This window comes from Trametes versicolor (genome assembly GCF_000271585.1).
Source record: "Trametes versicolor FP-101664 SS1 unplaced genomic scaffold TRAVEscaffold_10, whole genome shotgun sequence".
In the NCBI taxonomy this organism is placed as follows: domain Eukaryota; kingdom Fungi; phylum Basidiomycota; class Agaricomycetes; order Polyporales; family Polyporaceae; genus Trametes; species Trametes versicolor.
In genome coordinates this window covers 129900-149342 of record NW_007360330.1, presented here as the reverse complement: position 1 = coordinate 149342, position 19443 = coordinate 129900, and the positions used below count along the sequence as shown (strand labels likewise).

The window sequence follows — 19443 nt, the reverse complement described above, 5'->3', positions numbered from 1 at the left end:
CTTGAAGGTGAGTGTCACTGCAGGTCTTCCCGGAGTACTTGGTCGTAGTATGGCGGCCATGACAGCGAAGGCTTGGCGCGCGTGCGAAGGACACGTTCCGAAGTCCCGAATGACGAGGGCTGCAGAGGGGGTAGTCGCCGGTCTTTCTTGAGGAAGTTGTTTCCGAGACGAAGGGAGCATAGTCATGAATCAACCGATAGCCTGCTGCAAGGTGACCTGCTGCGCCAATACACCAACTGCGAGAGGGTAGCGGGAAAGAGATGTGACGAATAAGGAAGGTGTGCGACGACGCCTCCTCGTTTCACAGGCTGCCAGAGCGCAGCGTCAGGAGAGCCCAAGGATCCAGATCGACAGATGCCTTTCCCGCTCGGAGGGTCGCACCGTACTGGGCGTGTGCAAAGAAGTCCAGTCGGAGTGCACTGTGCGTGGCGCAGGGTGCACTTGTCAGCTGCGTGTTCGGCGAGGGTTACGGATCTGGAGAGCTGCGATGACGCACTCCGAAGCGTCCCCAAACGTTACACGACACGCGCGGCACTGGGCCAGCGCGCGTGCGGAGAGAGTGCACCGTCAATGTCCTGGGGCGGCCGACATCATGCGCACTGCGGGCGTCCGGAGGTGCGGGTCCTGGGCCGGAGCGAGAAGTACGCTGCGAGTGATATCGCCGCACAGGGCCAGCGGGAGATGCGCCGGGTCGTGGGCGGACAGTGGACACGCAAGCCCAAAGCGACACACACGGAGGGCGGGCCACACGCCGACGCGTGGGACGCCCGAGCAGGTGACCTCTCCCCCAACGCATCGGAGGGCGGGCAGGTCGTCCGAGAGTGAATGCGCGGGCGTAGCGTACGAAGCCCGAGTGGCAGATGCAGATGTGGAGCCCGGGGAGCGAACGAGCGTGTTTGGGGTTGTATCTAGGCGACCGCCACGGGCGTGCGAGCCAGGGCGGGTGGCACACCAGCTGGTCTGCCTTCCGGGGCCGGCGCTTGGCGCTGCGCGAACACCCCGGGGTGGCACGGGATGGCACTCGGAGGTCGGGAGAAGGGCGCGAAGGGAGATGGGGATCGGCACGGCTGCGCGGTGGCACGTTTTAGAATCTGGGCGGGTGTGGCTAGATGACCGGAGGGGCCCTTCTTGCCTTTCGTGCGACGGAGGACGCGCGCGGTGGCACACGGCCTGAGGGTGGCGTGGGCGGTCGGTCCGGTGTGCGACGGTCGACGCACGACGTGCGACGCGCGTGCGAGGGCGCGAACGTCGGAGAATTTGGACTCGGTGCGGGATGCGGGGCGGCAGACGGCGTCCGCTCGGTGACGATGGGGGTGGGTTCGAATGACGCTTTTGCTAGCTGGCGGGGAAACCTATGCATTCACACTGAACACATTCAATGACATCGATGCAGTGCAACATCATGGAAGTAATGCGCGGAAACGGGGTAAGCACGAACGGGGTAAGCAGGTACTGTCGTGCTGGCATGTTTCCTAGCGCGCAAACAGATGAGGTCAGTTTCAGCCACTTGAAGAGATGCATCAACATAACATACGCAACATCCACTTGTCCCGAGATATGCTGACCCTTATTCCGCGTCGCCCCGTTTGGAGCAGGGTGACGCCGAGAAAAGGGGGTAGCATGTTTCGGAATCGCAGTGCTTTATAGTTGTAGCCTTCGTGACTGAACACAAGTCCGACGACGTTTGCTACACTCTGGTCAAGCGTGCGCCCCGCGGCCTGTGTCACTCCAGTCTGCACGAAGTAGATGCTCACTGTCAAGAGAACGGCACATGCCGTGCAGGACGCCTGAGTGAAGATGCATCATGATAACATACGAGACGCTACCGTGTCTGGAGAGATGCTTACCCGTATTCCAGTCACCCGATTTGAAGCTGCGCGACGCCAAAAACGAGGGCAGCATGATTCGGTGCACCCTGGAGTAGGTCATGGTGTCCCCGGCTGACCATGAGTTCGTTGCAACGCATTTGATAATGCTATGTCTTGTTGCGCGTCCACATCTGCGGCGTTTCATGTTACTCGAGTCTGCGTGAAGTATTTAGAAGTTAGTAAGGGAAGGGCGATAAAAACCATGCAATGTGTACCTGGCTCCTGTGTGCATCACACGCCGTGACTTGTCCACAGGTGCTTTCAAGCTCACCGCCAGTGTCCACAAAGTTACCTGCACTTTCCTCGCAATACGCACCCACCTTCGAACTCCATTCCGATTTCACCACTCGAGCCCTTCGAATCCTCCCTCCGAGGCTCCGACCCGCGCCCGACCCCGGACCCGCACGCGCGCGCAGCCGTCCGTGGCACGATCGCCCCAGGCCGCATATTCGCTCACCCGCCGCCTGCGCACGCGCGCGCGTCATCCAGCAAATTTCGACAGCCTTCATTGTTTTCCGGTCTGTCTGTTCACCGCGTCCGCCCCGGGTCGGTGTCGTCATCGTATCGATGTGCCGATGTGGGCGAGATGAGATGGATCATGGATGGCCGGCGGGCCTCGAGGACGGCGACGCAAATGATGCATTGCAGATGGGGGCGCGCGAAATTAGCGCACGGGCTGTGTGCGCCGTCGCCGGAGCCGTAGTTGTCCGCTCGCGCGTGACGCTGAAGCTTGCAGTCGATACGCGCAGGACGTATGTAGAACCTGCAAAGTTGACGAGTGGTGGTAAGCTAGGCGACGGGGATGACGTTGAAGAGGAAGCGAATGAGGGCGAACGGAGGCGCACCGTCACCGCGGAAAGCATTTTCCGAGCGCGCGTCGGACGGACGCGGGGTGCGTCCCGTCGCGTCGGACGGACCACCACCCGGAAGGCGCAGGTGGCCCCCGCCCCCTGGCCCTGACGCGGACGCACGCGCGGGGGCGGGGGCGTGAACGCGCGCCCTCCCATTGGATGAGGGCCTCTCAGAGTCATGCTGCAAGCTGAGCCTCAGAGTGAGCGAGTAAGTAGGGGCAAACCTCGCGCTGGAACTCCAACCTGTCGCAAGGACTGAGCACACCGCACACAGGGGGCTGAGAGAAATAAGTAGCGTGCATTGCGTGCAGGTGCTATGTAGCGTAGCGACAAGCGGGATACCGACTGCTCGTCCGTGGAGCGCCGGCCGCGTGCGCGTACATACAGTGAACGGATATGAACGTAGGCGTGGACGGGTGCCCGTCGCCGCGGACCCGCTGCACCCACTTCCACGCTGCGACCTGCGCGAGGGAGCGGCAGACGGCGGGTGGGCGGGGGCGGGGCGACGGGCGGCTGCGCGAAGAATACGGGATGGGAGACGAAGGGTGCGTACGTGCGGGAGAGGGAGGAGAGAGGGAAATGAAGGGAGCGGCGGGCGGGGCGGGTAATGTGGAGAAGGCGAAGGGGTATGGACATGATGGGGCGCTCGAGGGTCCTGATGCGGGGAAGAGGAGAGGCGGGAGGCACGTAGCGAGGTCGTCATAGGGTGTGCGGGCGTTGTGTTGGTGGACGGAACGAGACGAGACGAGGCGGAGGCGAATAAAGAGTCGGAGTCGATGATGGGATGAGAATGAGGATGATTGCGGTGCGTGCGTTGGAGAAGAAAGTGCGGTTGGAGGCCGGGTGGAAATAGGGAACAAATAGGGCGTGGATACGGTTGTGGTACAGGTGGATTGAATTACTTAACATTGCGCTTCTCTCTCTCGGGTGTTGCTGCTCTCTGCGTGGTGCTCCTTTGCGTGGTGCCCGGCGTGTGCGCCCGGGCGACACTCGGCTCGGCTCCTCGTGGTTGACGTGTAAGCCCTCCCCACCGCTGTTGCCCCGAAGGACGGCGGCGGCACGGCGAGTTCTCGGTCGACGACGTTGAAAAGAGTGGAATGCCATATGCGGAGGCGACGAGCCTTGGCTAAAACCCGCCAAGACAGCCCGCGTCCTCGACAGCGAAGCCAGGCCGATACGACGAGCTGAAACGCGCCATACGCTCCGAACGTTCCCGTTCTCTGCGTTCACGACTGCGCTCGCGGTGTTCTCTGCGTACGTCTCCGCCGCGGTCGTCGCGGGGCCGGCTGCGCCGCTCACGCTCCGGGCTAGCCGGGGCGCCTGGGTATGCGGCGGTCGGGGTCGGACTCGAGTGCGAGTACGCCGCGATAGGGCTGGAGCCCGGGTTGGCACCGGCGGGGATGGGTATAGGCGCAGGGCGCGACTTGCGTTTTGAGCGTGTCGGCGAGGCGGGGGAGCGCGAGCGCACGGGCGAACTTGCACCGTGGCTCGACGAGTGCGGATTTGAGCTGCCGATGCTGACACTCGAGCTGGGATTTGACGCAAAGGACGAGTAGGCGTAGGGATACGAACTCGGGATCGATGACGGCTGCGTAGGAGACGTCGACGGGCGCACCCGCGGGGACGGCGGGTGGGGGAGGAAGGAGAGGGCGGAGCTGGATGGCGCGTTGGTGCCCGCCAAGGTGAGGTTCATGAGGGACTGCTCAAGAGACATCTTGCCATGTGCGGCGGACGCTATGGCAGACGGGTGAATAAGCGAGATAAGGCCGTGTATACGGCATATACTCACTCGAGTAGAACTCTGGGGGCGGGCTCGCGATACCGTCGCTCTCCTCTGAGGATTCCGAGGACAGGTCAGGGACGAGAGGCGGGAGAGGAAAGTGGTCGACTCTCGGGCTCTGCCTGGGAGTCAAGTCGTTGTCCTCGTATGCTTCCCTGTCGTGACCTGCTGCGCGGGGGTGGAGATGCTTGCCTCTGGTGGGGCTGAGGCTCATCCTTTTACTTGAGCGCAAATGGGCCGGATTAGGGTCGTCGAGGGAGTAGGTGCGTCCGGGGCAGCCACGCTCAGGGAGGGCACAGCGATTGGGGGTGACGACGATGGGGGTACGGTCGTACGGGAGGGCACTACCCATGGTGTGGGCGAGGGCCTGGTGGTGGGGGAAGCGGACGAGGGGGGAGAGGATGGAGGGGTCGATAGCGAGGAGCGCGGACGGCTCGTCTTGCGGGGGCGGCCTGACTGGGGCAGAGGCTGCGGTACGCTTGAGGATGGGGCGGGGGCACGGGCTATACGAGGGAGGCATTGTGTGGAGGGGTCGTCGAGGGAGGAGTGGCCGTGCACGGCGAGGGGCGTTGGGGAGGGAGGAGGAGGAGGAGAGACGGGGGTTATATGGACGGCGAAGAGTGTTAGCAGCGGAGGGCCATGACGGGCAGAGATATGTTTGGGCAGCGGAGGGCGAGGGAGAGAGGGCGAGAGAAGAGAAGGCAGGAGAGAGAGAAAAGAGAAGGTGCGGGCGCCTCCTTTGTCTCATCCTCCCTTTCCCCAAATCGGGGCATACTCCCCTCCAGCCGGCCACGCGAGGCGCCCGTGCCACCGGTCCTTCCCTTCGCCGCATCGCCCTCCCAGAGCGCCCGCTCCGGTGGATCGTTCATTTCCTCCTCCTCCAGCCTCCGTCCTCGCCGCCTTGGCCCCCGTCTGCGCTCGCCGTACCTGTCTCCGCCGCAGAGGACGGAGGGTATTGGGATCGGTGTTCTGTCGCTGATACGATGAGATTGCGGCACGCCTTCGCCCATTCACCCCGCGAGCATCAAGATCAAGATCCCAGATCCACTCCCTTCCCCCGGTCCCTCCTCCGACTTCCTCCACCTCCCCTCCTTCCTGCCATCTCCAGCCTGTCCTCCCACCGCCCGCCTGCTCAATCCCTCGCTGTTCTCGCACCCCGTCCGGCCGCCTGCCGACCGACCTGCCGCCGCCCGCCCAACATCCACCGCCCTCGCGCGCCCCGCCTCGCGCCTGTCGCGACAATGCACCGCACGCGCAATGACCAATATGCACCGGCCGCGCATGTTTTCCTTTTGTCCGTGCCACATCACACAATATTCCAAACCGCCATGCTCTCTCTGTCACCTGTCGCGCACTCGCATTGCCAGACAAGGCCTGCTCATCCCTTCTCCCCGCCTTCTAACTCCGTGAATACCGCCTCGAGGCGACACCGCCCACCTGACTGCCGCCGTATTCAGCCCGTCTATCGATAATCATCGCAATGGCGTCCACTGCTATACCTTGTTCGCCGGCTTTCCCAGTTCCATTCCGCATTCTTTCATCTCACAACGCGCGTCCGGCATTTCCCCCTCGCAGTTTCCCCGTCGACTTTCGCTTTCGCGCATCAATCTGCAGCAGCATGCGCGTCCGCGAGCACTTGCTCCCCTCCTCCGGATTCCCCCCTCGCTCGCGCGCGCACGCGCGGGTGGTTCGCACGGCTTCGTGAACCTTCACGACCATTCCCTCCGGACTTTGAATCTTCCTGCGCCCCTGGGGCCCGCCGCTGACGCGTGCGAGCTCCCTCCCGCATTCGCAGTTTACCGTCCAAACCTTGCCTGCGCGGCTGCGCCGGCCTCCCTCGCACGCACTCAATGCGCTTCTCCCCCCTCGCGCAATGCCTGCCCCTCGCGCACCTTCGCCCGTGTTTCCCAGCCCAATAGGCCAGGAATGGCACCTCCGACCCGCACGCGGGATCCAGGATCCCCTTCCCCAGGCATCGCAAGTTCCGTCGGCATCTCACCCCTGCAGCGCTGCGTCAGATAAGCCTCAAGCTCACAGGCTCAGCAGGCCCCCTCTGTGCGCAAGCGTATGCTCGATCGCCCGGATCCCCCTCGCCTCCCCGCGCTGCGTGCTTTTCATCTCGCGTTTCCCCGCACTGTGCGACATTGATCGTGCGCCGCTATACAGTCTTGTTCCACCCGAGAGGCATACAGTGTCGTACACCGCGCTGCCCGCGTCGCGATCGTCTATCGCGCGTCGTGGTACAGGTGACCTGCTGCGCGTGCTGCTGCTGCTGCTGGGCTGGCTTCCGCCGTGGGCTCGTTCAGTTCTGGTCTCCGCTCTGGTGCTGGCTCGTATCGCATATCGCTCAGTCCACAGATGCGCGATAGCGTCTGCCGTCATCCGGAACCCGTCTTTCTGTGGCTGCATCTCACCCCTGGTCTGCATTCGGTCGCCTGTGTTCCCTAGGCCTCGCGCGCTGTATGTCTGTTCTTCTTGCCACCTGCCGGGTGGAAATTAGACTCGGAGCCGCGCGTGGGGAGCGGGCGCGCTCGGGTTCCCGCTGTGTAAAGTATAGAACGATGTAGGTCCGTGTCTGGCGCGAAAATTTACACCGTTCTTTCCTTGCTTCCCAGTGTGTCGGGCGTCCCTTTTCCCCCCGGACGCCTGCAGCCTGTGCAAGCGCTCCTCGGACTCGGGGTGTCGCAACTTGCGGGCTTCCCGGAGGTGCCAGACGCGAGACACGAGACGCGAATGTGAGTGCACGTTTGGCCTGAGAGGGGGGGCCGCGGCGAGTCCGGACGCGTTGCACGCGAACTGCACGCTGCACGCACACAGGTCTACACTGGAGCTGAGCGCTGAACGTTTTGAACATTGGAAGGAGCTGGCGGCTGCTCTGGTACCTGCTTCTCTGCGCGCGTACGGCGCCCGTTAACCAGCTCTGAGCGCGAGGCTGCGCACACATACGTCCACCTCAACGCATGCGTGGGACAACTGAACGGTCGCAAGGCGTGCATCACGTCTAGTCTGTCTTCTTTTGCGGGGGAGCGTGGATTATTCCAACGCCCCGTATCCGCAGCCCATTGTGGCACCTTACTCGCATCCCATTATCAGCATGAGAGCTCTGCCCGTGGCCGATCCCATTGGCCGCCTTGCGCTTGCGGATTCGCAGGCGCACGAATGTCGACATCGACATCACCCCGCCGGCTTTTCCGTTTTCTGCCCCGTTCTTCTATCCCAGCGTTCTGACGCGTCTGTTCCGGCGCCGGCGCGTCTTGTTCCCAGTGCCGAACCCCGATAGCTGGCAGGAGTGGCACGCTGCGTTGCGCTAACTTAGCCCCGTACGTCCCGCGCACAAGGCTGGGACGCGCCGGATAAGGCATGGTCGCGTTTTTGGGCCCGCGGTCGGGTGATGCGCGGCGTGCGGGTCGCGCGGCCGCTCGCGTGCCAGGCCCGGCGTGGCCGAACTTGCTTCGACTCTCGGTGAGCTCGTTATATTCAGTAGAGATCGTTCACGGTGTACGGCGCTGACGCGGAGGGAACTAGGTACGCTGGGCCGGTGCCTTCGAGCAAGGTGCCCGATCGAGGGACGTAGGACGGCGCTCCGGATGAGACTCAGGCTAGGAGGCCAGGACGCGGCGTTCAGTAGCAATGTGACCTGCGTTTAGGAAGACGGTTTCCCGAGTCGGTGCGGAACTGCGACCTCGTCCAAGTTCATTTACGACGTTTCATCTTAATGCATCTTGCAGCTCGTTTGCAGAACCCCATCGAGAGCGCGCCAAGCCCCGCTCCGCCTCCCGACCCCCCGTTCTCTCCCAGCGCGCGGCTTCTCCGCGCGGACCTCGAATCTCCACAAGCTTGCGAGCGAAACCAGGAACCCCAGCTGCATCCTCGAGACTCGAGACTCGACGCCTCCGGAGCCCGATCACAGAGTGCGAGGCCCGAGGGCCGACTTCCGCGCCCTGACGCCCACCCATCGTCTTTCGCGTGGGTTACGTCCCCGGGGCCCCACCCCACACTTCGCAGCTTCTGCCGTCAATGAACGAAGTGCGCGAGAGAGTGGGTGGTGGCAACGGCAACGCGAGCAGCACTTCTTCGTCGGAAGATCGGTGCGTCTGGCCGACCTCCGAACGAGGGCGGGTCATGTGCGTGCACATGATATTGCATGTGCACGCCCGCAACCTCGCACTCTCGCACCGTGCGCAATGCATACGAGATGCACCGGTCTTGTATGCATTGGCAGTGGCATCAGTCTGATGGGTGACGCACGGACTAGAAGGTGAAGTGCGCGATCAGGTGCCACACGCGTACTTTGCTGTACACAGTGCACGCATGCCGCCCCTGCCGCGCGACCGCGAGGCAGGGTGCCCACACGCCGCCAGGACTGCTCGCGCATTCTGGTGCCCCACCGCTCGCGATCGCGGCAGAAGATAATGCTGGCCACCCTTGTTGTCTACCGTGCCGCCGCCTGCTACGCTGCCGCCCGCGCTGAGCTCACAAGCCCTGCTGCTGCGCTGTATAATTAACTGCTAGCACTGGACGACGTCATCTTTGTCTGCACCTGACTGCGCGTGGGACGCGTCCGGTGCGGACGTCCGAGCCGGCGACTAACCGCGCTGCGTCTCTGTCGAGTTCCCTTCCCGGGCTTGTTGTGCTGTCGATCTCCCGGGTTCCTGGTCCTGAAACTGGCTCTGGCAGCTCTGGGGTATGTACGTCCGTCGTGGAACTGGCTCCAGCGCAGACGCGCGCGAAGACTCCCGGCGCTCGACCTCGGGAGGAACGGCCGGTGTCGATACTCACGGAGAGCATACACCTTCCCGATGGGGGCGGAGAGGCCTCGGTCGCGGAGTGCGAGCACACCTCGACGCGGAGGACCGGGCGCGGCGGTAGAGGTGAGTGCCTTCGCCTTCGCAGCGGTGGGGATGGTTTGTTCCTCCGTGGCAAGCATGTGCCCGGACCGCGCGCGCGTCCAACCGTATCGTACGGCGGCGTGGACGGCGACTTGCACGGCGTTTGGGAGGGCGCGTCGCCGTCTCGTCGGTCACTGCCGTCCCCGTAGGCCACCGTCGCGCAAGCTCCGTGTGGCATGCGACCTAACTTTCACGGACAGGGCGCCGCGCCGCGGGCGGCCGTCCCGTATCGCGGACGACATCTGCGGACCCATTCGCTCGATATGGACTTCCCGACGCCCCAGCCCGACTGGCGCCGCCGGGTGCGGGCCGAGTCTGCATTGAACCTGCGCGGGCTTCGTGGCGCGCGTGCCCACTCTGTTTGCGTCTCGCCGCCAGGACGCAGGTCAGATGGTTGCGCCGCGGACCTCGCTCATGCTCGGAATACCGCAGATGGGCAACATTGAAGCTTTGTAGCTTTGATCGGCATGCGAATTTCGTGTGCAGAGCGGCCGAACAGGAGCAGCCGGTTCCTGCTCTGCTCTCTGCTCAGCGCCATGATCCGGAGCTGCTATCGTCAGGATTCGTCACAGGAAGATGCGTAGAATCGGTTTGATTGCTCACTTGGTGCACGGCCCAGATGGCCCCGAGAGGCTTGCGAGGCTTGGCGCGGTTTCGTTCATGCTCACAATGGCAGCCGACGTTCCATCTCAGGCGTTGCGCCATGGGCAGTCCTCCTCACCGCCGCTTCTCCCGGTGCTTGGCACTCATTACTGACATGTATGAGCAGCATCTTCTTGCTCGGTGCGATGCTGCCGAGAGGATCCCAGCAACAGGCTCGAAGCTAAGCTTCATGTACAAGCCATGCCAAGACGCTGTCAATCTCGCACTCGCACCGCAATCTCCAGTCGTCCAGTGCCCGGGTCGACGTCCAGCGAGTCAATAGCGTCCGCGAACACCTGTCGAACGCGGACATGCCGCCGGGCGTCCTTGGCGCGCTCTACTCGTCGCGGACATTGCCGCCGATCACGACTTCGAAGTTAGTTCCATCGCGTCCGCCCATAGCGCAGGTAGCGTATTCTTGGCTTCATAGAATCATACACGAGATCCGGAAACGCTCACGACGCGTTGTGGACGCAGCCGCCAAGAGCCGTGCGCGGACGCGCGGTTTGCGCGGCGCGTGCAGTCAGCTGGCCGCGTCGACGGCGTCCACATTGTCGCGTGTGGTGGACCGTGGACCCACAGGCCGCACACACTCGCACGCGTCGGACCGACTACCCCTGCGGGCCTGCCTTGTTAGGCGAAAGGGCGCAGCGCGCGAGCGAGGTGCGTCGGGGATGGGTCGTGTGCACACCAAGGCGCTAAGGTCTGGTCGCTTCTTTAGGAGTTACTGCGACGATGCATGTGGACCCTTACGACCTCTTCGTTAATGCCGGTAAGCCTCGATGCTCTGGGCCGTGCTCGTTGATGCTTGCTAATGTACTTCCTCAGATTGCATTCAAACGGCCTTTGAGTGGGCTAAGGGGCACGCAGGCAACCTCCATGGTCCAGGTTGCTGCTTACACGCTGCTTATACACGCCCCGCCCGCTCTCTATCGGCATGCTGCATGTGCTGTGGTTGGATGCTGCACTCTATCAGCCCCTCTCGAATCAATGGTGGTGGATCGTTTCCAAGATCCTCTGTTTAGAGCTTTCGCATTGCCTCCGAAAGTGAGCTCGAGGCAGCCCAGCCATAATACGCGTGGCATTCCTGGTACGTACTTTGGCTCTTATTTGGGCTTGTGGCATCCCAGAGCGTAGTTTACCTCATCCAGCGTCCCTTGGCAGTGTATTTTTGCAGGGCTTTTCGACTCCGATCCGCAAGTAGGGTCATCGACGCCTAGGCAATGTTGCTGAATCCTCGCAAACCGGTCAGCTTATGTCGGTGATGACCTCATACAGCCTCATACTGCAGTTTACTGTCTCAAACTCCTGCTGTGGACTTCGCGGACCAGTGCTCTCTATGAAATCTGCCCCTACGACAAGAAGTCGCTCTCGCACTTCCTGTTGTACCCATAACGTCTCACAAAGACACTTCAAATGCTCCTTGGCCCATTCCGCAGCCAAATGGACATCAGGAACGTGCAAAAAAGTGGTCTGTCTTCTTCGACACTTCGGGCGTCTCCACTTCCTAGGCACCTCGTGTCTCCCGCTTCGGCACCGGAAACGGCAATTCTGTGGCTTATTCTCTTGCCTGGCGCTGGATTTCGAGGTGTGGCTTACGTTGTGTACGTCTTTCTCCACGCTCCCCGGCCTCCGCATCATCCCAGCTCATCCTGTGCCGTTTGTGCGATTTTTCCTCCACCATGGTGCTTCCACCGTGCGATGCCTGACGCCGGCTTTCGCTGCGATCTCGCGCTTTAGACAGGACGCCTCGCTCGCTGTCAACGTAAGCGGCTTTTCATGATATATCTCTATCTGAGCTGAAACCCTCTCTTTTGCGGCTAGATAAGATTCGATACCCATGGCGACGCTGAGCCCGCCCGACACCATACTTTATCAGGCCGCCGCCGCCTCCCTTTTGCCCGCATGCGCCGCGTCCGCTCGCGCTCGAAACCATCGCGACCGCTCCCGGGGATGTGACCGGAGACATTCCCCGTGGTCCTTCACAGTGCGCCGACTGCCTCATGTCCGGCCGCCTCTTTGACGTGCGTCGGGACCGCGCTATTCTCGTCGGGTTACTCATCCCTGCCGGTCTGGTCGATGCTGGCATTGACTCAGGCCGGCCTCGAGTCCTTCTCGACTGCAATCTTCACCACTCAGATGCGAGATGATGCATGACGTCGCCCTGGAAGGCGAAGGAGTCGTGCCTTTGCGCTACGCGTTTACGTCTTCGCCCCGTGCTTCTGGGCGTTTGCCACTAACGCTATACCTTCTTTTTGTTGTTCCTTCATCTGCCTCGCATGTCCCCAGGCCTGCTTCGCTCGCGTATGCGGCGAGATTGTGGCCATATCGCTGGAGGCTTTCGCATTCAGTCGTTTCATTCCCCTCTACCCTTTCCTCGCTCGAATTCCACCGCACCCTCAGAAGGGAACCTACGCTGGCGCCGTTCCCACCTCCATTTCGCCCGTGCAGGGCTGCGCCCGCACGTTGTACACGATTGCGCGACAGTGGGCGTACTTTGACACGGACACTCGTCCTTATCGTTACCCGAGTGTCGACGAAGTCGCCCTTGCCGTGATATCATCTCGTTATTTGTCCACATCGCGCGTTGGATCGTTGGATCGTCGCTGCCCAACTGGGAATCCGGCCAGCGTCGTGGCGCGCGCTCGCCCAGAGGCCCAATCGCGTTTCTTCCGCCCGTTCCCTGCTCCATGTCGACGGTCTATCCCGCGCTGGCGTGGCGTGGCAGCGCCGCGACGGCTGCACTGCTGCATCATCCTGTTGCCTGGTTTCCGGGGACAGAGAGCTGTTTGACGGCGTCGGGGGCGGCGACGCTGCGCCTCGGGGAATCCACGGCATGATGGTACTCCTGCACCCTCGTCCTGGGTACTATAACTTACGCGACAGGGTGCTCAGTCGCGATTGGTGCGTCGCGCGCCCCCTTCACATGCGCGGCCACGGCGACGCACGCTGGCCGCGCCTCGAGGCGTGCATCTCGACTGCACGTCTGGCACTCTTTTTTCGCTCTCGAACGCTGTCCGCGCGATCGCCTGCGCCAAGGGACGCGAGGGCTTCTCGGGCGGGATCTATGCAGGAGATCGTCGGTGGTCATAAGTGTCCATGACGCCCCGTGCAATGTTTTTTCTCCTTCCGCGCATGCACAATTGCACCCCCATTGCTTCCTCTGGCGTGGGCCTGCACGAGGGTGAGGCAGTCAGTTCGCCTCCGACGCGGCCGCAGCGGTGAGTCTCTCCTCTTCCACCGGGACACCTTCTCCCGCCCGATTCTGCCATTCTCCCGTTCCGTCCGGATTTCGATGGAGGCAGTCGATCGCGTACAGCGAGACGCGCTGCGCCGGAGGCTCACTAGCGTAAGTAGCTCACGTCCGCTCACGTTCGCAGCGCAGGCATCGCTGGTGCCCATCGCGGGTCGCAACGTGCGTGGCTGCCGTCATGCGAACACAGCTGCCTGCTGGGGCTGACGCTGCCGTCTGAGTGCGCTGCCCGAGAGGCGTGTGCTGCACTCCGACTCCGACCCCATCACCGGCGGAACAGAACCTCCATGGGCTTCCAGCTTCCCGCACGGTGCTTCTCGGGCTTCGCAGCTCCCAGCGCCCGCGCGTGCTTATCTATTTGACACCCTCCCGCGCGCGCTCGCGCTAGCAATTGGCCACAGATCTATCTTTCAGGGTGGGCGATGCGGATACGAGGCTCTCGGAGCGCGAGGCACTGGGTGTGGCAGAGGTGAGCTTGCGCGAGTGCTGATATGCTTGCATGCAGGCTGTGGGAGGCGCAGTAGGTGCTAATGAACTGTACCTGACTATTCCTGAACTCTGCAGACTAAAACGCGGGTCGAAGCTGAACGCAATCAGCGGTGGCGGATACAAGGCCCGCCGCGGACCGCTGCGCCCATGTCTCCGGTGACATAGTTTGAGGGGAACTTCGTCTGTCTAGTGCTTGGTGAGTGCTCCCGCTATGCCGCGCGGCTCCCGCTAACACTCCGGAGTGATCAGAATACATAGCCGATGTCGAATAGCACTCTGTGGCGGACGTGTGCGTCGACCTCGTCTAGGCGGGAAGGGCTGGAAGATTGGACACGGGCAACCGTGTTTCCCTGTTCGGCCGTGCAGATCGCCGTGCACATGTCTGACAGACGCGTCCGGGCGTGTGCGTGCGCGAAGGTTCGTCGTTCAGGCTCGCGCTAGAAGTCGCGCGGACGGGTCAGAATGGCCCGCCGATGCGCTTCTCGCGAGGGCGGCCTCCGAGGGGCTCGCGAGTAGTGGGCGGTCTGGGTGCGCCTGAGCTCTCACCACCGCGCACGCCCTGCTTACAGCCGACGAGTAGGATGACCCCATTCTTGTTTGGACGGTGCTGATCAGTGCTTACTGACCGCGCCGCCCTTGGTGCCGCCTCTTCTCTGTTGCCGATGTCTCTTCGTTGGCCTCAAAGTCGTGCCGCGCCCTCCTACTAGCGGGTTCATGAGTTGCTTGCTGATTTTGCCCGTACTCATCTTATGCTACTACTTCGCAGGGTATACTCGGACGCGTCGGAGGAGCGAGCACTCCCGCCGACATTCAGTTCCCACCCCGCTCCGGCCCCGCGCCTTCGTATCGGGGCCCATACAATGCGTTGCGAGGACCCTGATCCCCCCTCCAAATCGGACACAGCACATCATCTCGGGGTGCAGCGGAACGGAGCGGACGTACGAGTGTCGATCCGGACGCGCGCGCCCGAGCCGTCGATGCTCGACGCTGCTTCTCCGCGCCCCCCGGGGGCGTGATCCGCAGCCGCGTCCGTCTGTACCGTCGATCTGCCCTCGGAGCACTCGCCCGGGCCCGGGATGGGGCTGCTTCTACGCGCGCGTCCGCCCCTGGGGCCCGCCCGGCGGGGGACTTCTCGCTCGCTGCTCGGGGGTTCTCTGTGCTTCGGCGGTCTGGGTCCTGCGGATGTGCTCAGGGTCTCGCGCGCCGGGTACCTCGATGGTGCAGACACGGCGTCGTGGGCCTGGAGCGGTGACGTGCGAGTCGGCCTATGGGGTTCTGTGTGGAAGGCTGGTAGTCGGTACGGTGCGCCGCTGGAGTGAATTGGGGGACGCGTGCGAGGTGTTCCTGCGATGACGCGCCTTGTGTGTGTGCAGCTCGGAGGGAGGGTCTGTTTCTCCCGGTGCGATGGAACGGATATAGCGGAGGTTCTCATAGATGCTTGAGAGCCTGGACGTCAGATAACATGTACGCAATCCGTGTGCGCGAATGCATCTATTTTCTTTCTATCTCGTGGCATACCCAGTTGTATACGTTGTTGGCGGGTGTTTTCTGACTCTGTCTAGCACACGGACACTCTGACGTGACTTGGACTGCCGGCTCAAACATATGTTGCTTCCCCGAGTCTACGAACCGCACATGAGAATGAATAGGTATAATATGCCGTCGTAGTCTCTCATCGAGTGCTGCGATACCGGATATCCAATAACAACTATAGATTACATCGTATCAGCAAAGGGAAGTTCCTCCAGAACAAGAGCAATCAAGCACAGTACACTGGAGTAACGCGGTCGTCACAGCGGATAACATGTACGTTCCGCATGCTCAATCGCTCTGCTCGAGAACGACGTGAATCGTCGAGCGATGCGCCGCATGCATGCCGCACCCATTACCTGGCAGGACCTGAGCCCGACGAACACGACATAGATATGCTGAATATTGGAGGATGCTCTCGGCGACCGGCGTCGCTGCGATCTCGCCTGCCTCGCGCCTGAAACCGATTGCACCTGCTCAGCTAGACTATTGGCCTACAGATGTTACATCGCCCACGCGCATCGGTCCAGCGATATGAGTGAATGCACAGGCGATGCACGGTACATCACGTACTGCGGGAAACCTAGACGGTTCGAACGGTCAGCCATCACGCTGAGCTCGTATAGTACGAGTATCACCGTTGCTCACAGTACTATTACCGGACGTCTCGACATGATGAGGAAGATGCGATCAGCGCGAGACTCCTATGCACGGGTCAACAGGTGAAGTTGCCAGACCAGCGCAGGGCGGCGATTCGGATATTCCACCTATGGGCTGGGGCTGAGCTGCAATGCTTGTAGTTCAACATGAGCAACCTAGTAGTGCAACGAGTACCGACGTACAGCGTAGCTCTCATGAATGTTTGGGGGGTCGAAGAACGAGGAGCCTCGAGATACTGCAAATTTATAACAGCACGCAGAATCCAGCGCTCTCGAGGAGCATAAGAGTCCCAAAAATTGGTGGTCGCGAACAGCCGGGGACGGGCACCACAATGGCACGCCAACGGCCTACGAGAGGTCGCTTATGATGCATGTCATGCGGCACCACGCCCAGCGACTCTGAACGCCGGACCTGTACCTGGTTCAAGAATGCCCCTCGTACCCAGCGACGGTGCGACAACAGACGATACTGTGCTGGCCAACACAGGCCACCCGTTACAGCCTGCCAAACTGACAGACATGTAACTTCGGACGGTAATACCCCGCAATGATGAATTGCTAAAGGCGAAATAGGCCAGAGCACCGTACGGCGCAAAGGCTCAGTCATGGACCCCCCATAGCGAATCCATGCCTCTTGAAAAGCCCCCGGAGGAGCTTCCCGAGGACCACACCGAGCTCAGACAGCGCACGGCGCGAAGCCGACGCGCTACTCGAAGACAGCGATGTGACCCGGGGTTCTTGGTGTCTGGAGCCGCGTCGCAGGAGGGGGCCATCCCTCCCGTTCCCGTGCAGCAAGAGCGACAGGACCTGTGCCGATAGGGCATATGAACCAAGTACAGACCGCACGCGAAAAATCGCTCCCCCGATCGCTTGCGATCGGCGACAGTCCTAGGTGGCGCCAGAGGCACAGAGATTCAAGTTGACTCTCACCGGTGCTCGATATCCTATCCAGCGGCATGTGCGTATGCAACGTTCAGCCCGCAAGAGCGATATAGGCATGGGTCACAAAACAGGCGTGTGAAGCTAGGCTGACCGTGCTAGTGAGTGAGCGAACATGTTGATGGTGGATGGAAACAACGAGCTGAGCATAAAGTTGGAACGGGTGAACGAGCGCCCGAGAGCATCGTGGCGTTGTCTTCGATAGGCGCCTGTACTCTCTTTCTCTCGCCCGGCCAACATTACGAGCGGGTGCATGTCGACTTGTGAGCTGAGCCGCGGCACACTCATCCCATAAACCATTTAACTATTAGACTGCCCTGCAGAGCATTCGTACCACGAAGTCATGAAGCAAATAGGTCACGGACGTACGCCCGGCAGTAGCCGGCCGTTCCCGCTCCTTGTACTCTGCAACTGCCCGCATCCCTCCGGCCGAGGCATGGCTGCCATTTCCTTTCTCTCTTCGTCCCTTGTTCCTACCCTCGTCCTTCGATGATCAAGGAGATCTTCACCTCTCACATCACCGTTGCATCTAACACACTCGGTCTCTACCCGGACGACTACACAACGCCACTGGATTCCCCGCCGTGTCTCATGCTATCGGCGACCTTTATCTTAGTCTCTCTCTGCTGGTCTCGCATATCGACTCTGTTTTATATCCTTGGCCCTTGGACTATGCACATTCTCGGACCCCAGTGACGAGAATGCGCCACTCTACTCACCGTAGGTGAGGGTGTGGCGTGGGAACGTTTTGAGGGTTCCCAATTAGGAAATGTATGTTGTTCGGACGCCCTTGTTTTCCTGCTGGCTGGCTTCGCTCGGGAAACTACAATGTTTGCTAGAATTGGACTACAACGTCTCTCGGGCAACGCTCTGATCTGGCACGTCAACATATGCTCATGCGGACGCGGGGTATCCTCCACCTCTCTCTTCCTCGCACTCGTCGCACTCGACTCTCCTCGCGCTACTCTCACTGTCATCCCGGACGACGCTGGGGATGTCTAGGATCAACATTATCACGAACTCGCTCAGTCGATTTCTGGGGAAGAAGCCACGGAAAGACTGTCTCGACTGTCTTACAAATGATATCCTACTCGACTCTGTCATGAGCTACCTGGACGTCTTGGATATTCTCCGTCTACGACAGGTTCGTCTTCTCTATCATAGCACGGTACAAAGCGATGGGCCATATCAAAAGAAACATGCCCACGCGTTTTGGAGATCCATACGCGATCACTGTCTTTCATAGCAGTTGAATCGCTCGCCATCCAGGCTGCCCCCATTCTAGCGGGCGTTTGGAGGCCTGACCGAGGTCGAGTGGGGCTCGGCTCTCCATCAGTCCTGAGCGTGGATCTTTCGTGATGGCCTATCTTTTTGTGCCGCGCTGCAAGGGACCAACGTTCGTCTCACATGTATTACAGGTTAGCAAGCTCTACTATGAGCTCACACATCACGCCGCGCTCTGGAAGCGCATCCTCCGCACCACCGACATCCCCCTCCCGCCCGTCCCGCCGACGGCTCGCCACACTGCCGATCGGATGACAGGCTTGGAGGCTGAGAGGCTGGTGGTTCGGTCTCTGTCCCTGCACATGAACTGGGAGAGCAAGATTCCTCGCTCCAGAGATCACTGGAGGTTCGATGCGTACCACCGCGTCCTGGAGATGACGCTCCTGCCGGGCGGCCGATATCTCGTCGCTTCCGTTGCTGACTTCAAAGCGACGAAGTACTCGCTCGTCATCTACGCTCTGGACACGTTTGGGCGCTCACGACCTATCGCGAAAACGGACACCGCCACGAAGGCGTACGACATCCGCGCCAAGTACGTCACGATCAAGGGTCACAAAAGCATCGCTTTGGCGTACCTTCGCAGAGACTACCACCACAAGACGGACAAACGAAAAGCGTGAGTCTCGCGTCGCTTATCTCGTTGAGACTGTGTTAACCATTTGAACAGCGCGGCGGGCCACCTCCCCAACGCCTCCGAGTACAGCACGTACCACGACATCGACCCGGATATCGAGTTTCGATACGAGTGCATCGCCATCCACGCCCGCCTGTCCTCGCTCGAAGCCCTCGCAGATATACCTATCGATCTCGGCCCTGAAGCATTCTTCGAGGAGGCCAGGAAGCTACCACCACCCTTCGAGAACCTCGTCCGCATTGTCGCCGGGCCTACACATCGATTGATGTGCCCGGACATTGAAGAGACGTTCGACTCTCCCTACCTCTCTGTGGCCAAGTATCCGAACGACATCGTCTTCAAAAGGCTCGAGGGAGGACCGGCGGGTACCTTGACCTGCATGCCGGTGGCCCATCTCGCTGTCCACGTAAGTGTCTTTACCGTCGTCCACCATAGTTAAGCATGTACTGACCTCTCTCAAAGACTCACACCATCAAGGCCGCCCGCCTGATCCCCCAGGAGAGCGCCGTCTTCGTAGTGCGCCAGATCGACGTCCCCAACCACCCCATCTACGCGTTCGAGAAATACACCATCATCCCCGCCGGCCAGAACAAGATCGCGCAGACGCGCATGTCCGACCAGTGCA

General features: G+C 61.3%; 2 protein-coding genes across 2 annotated transcripts; one reads left to right on the top strand and one right to left on the bottom strand.

The window, feature by feature from the left end:
• Positions 1 to 3021: 3021 nt before the first annotated feature.
• TRAVEDRAFT_73830 (uncharacterized protein) lies at positions 3022 to 5139 on the bottom strand. Its single transcript, XM_008043922.1, has 2 exons — positions 4509 to 5139; positions 3022 to 4453 (listed from the first exon to the last, which is right to left on the bottom strand). The coding sequence occupies exons 1-2, from the start codon at positions 5017 to 5019 to the stop codon at positions 3846 to 3848; spliced, it is 1119 nt and encodes a 372-aa protein (XP_008042113.1). The 5' UTR covers positions 5020 to 5139; the 3' UTR covers positions 3022 to 3845.
• A 12755-nt stretch (positions 5140 to 17894) lies between these two features.
• TRAVEDRAFT_22573 (uncharacterized protein) lies at positions 17895 to 19268 on the top strand (the record flags this gene model as incomplete). Its single annotated transcript, XM_008043500.1, has 4 exons — positions 17895 to 18044; positions 18319 to 18800; positions 18852 to 19224; positions 19254 to 19268. The coding sequence occupies 4 exons, from the start codon at positions 17895 to 17897 to the stop codon at positions 19266 to 19268; spliced, it is 1020 nt and encodes a 339-aa protein (XP_008041691.1).
• Positions 19269 to 19443: the final 175 nt, after the last annotated feature.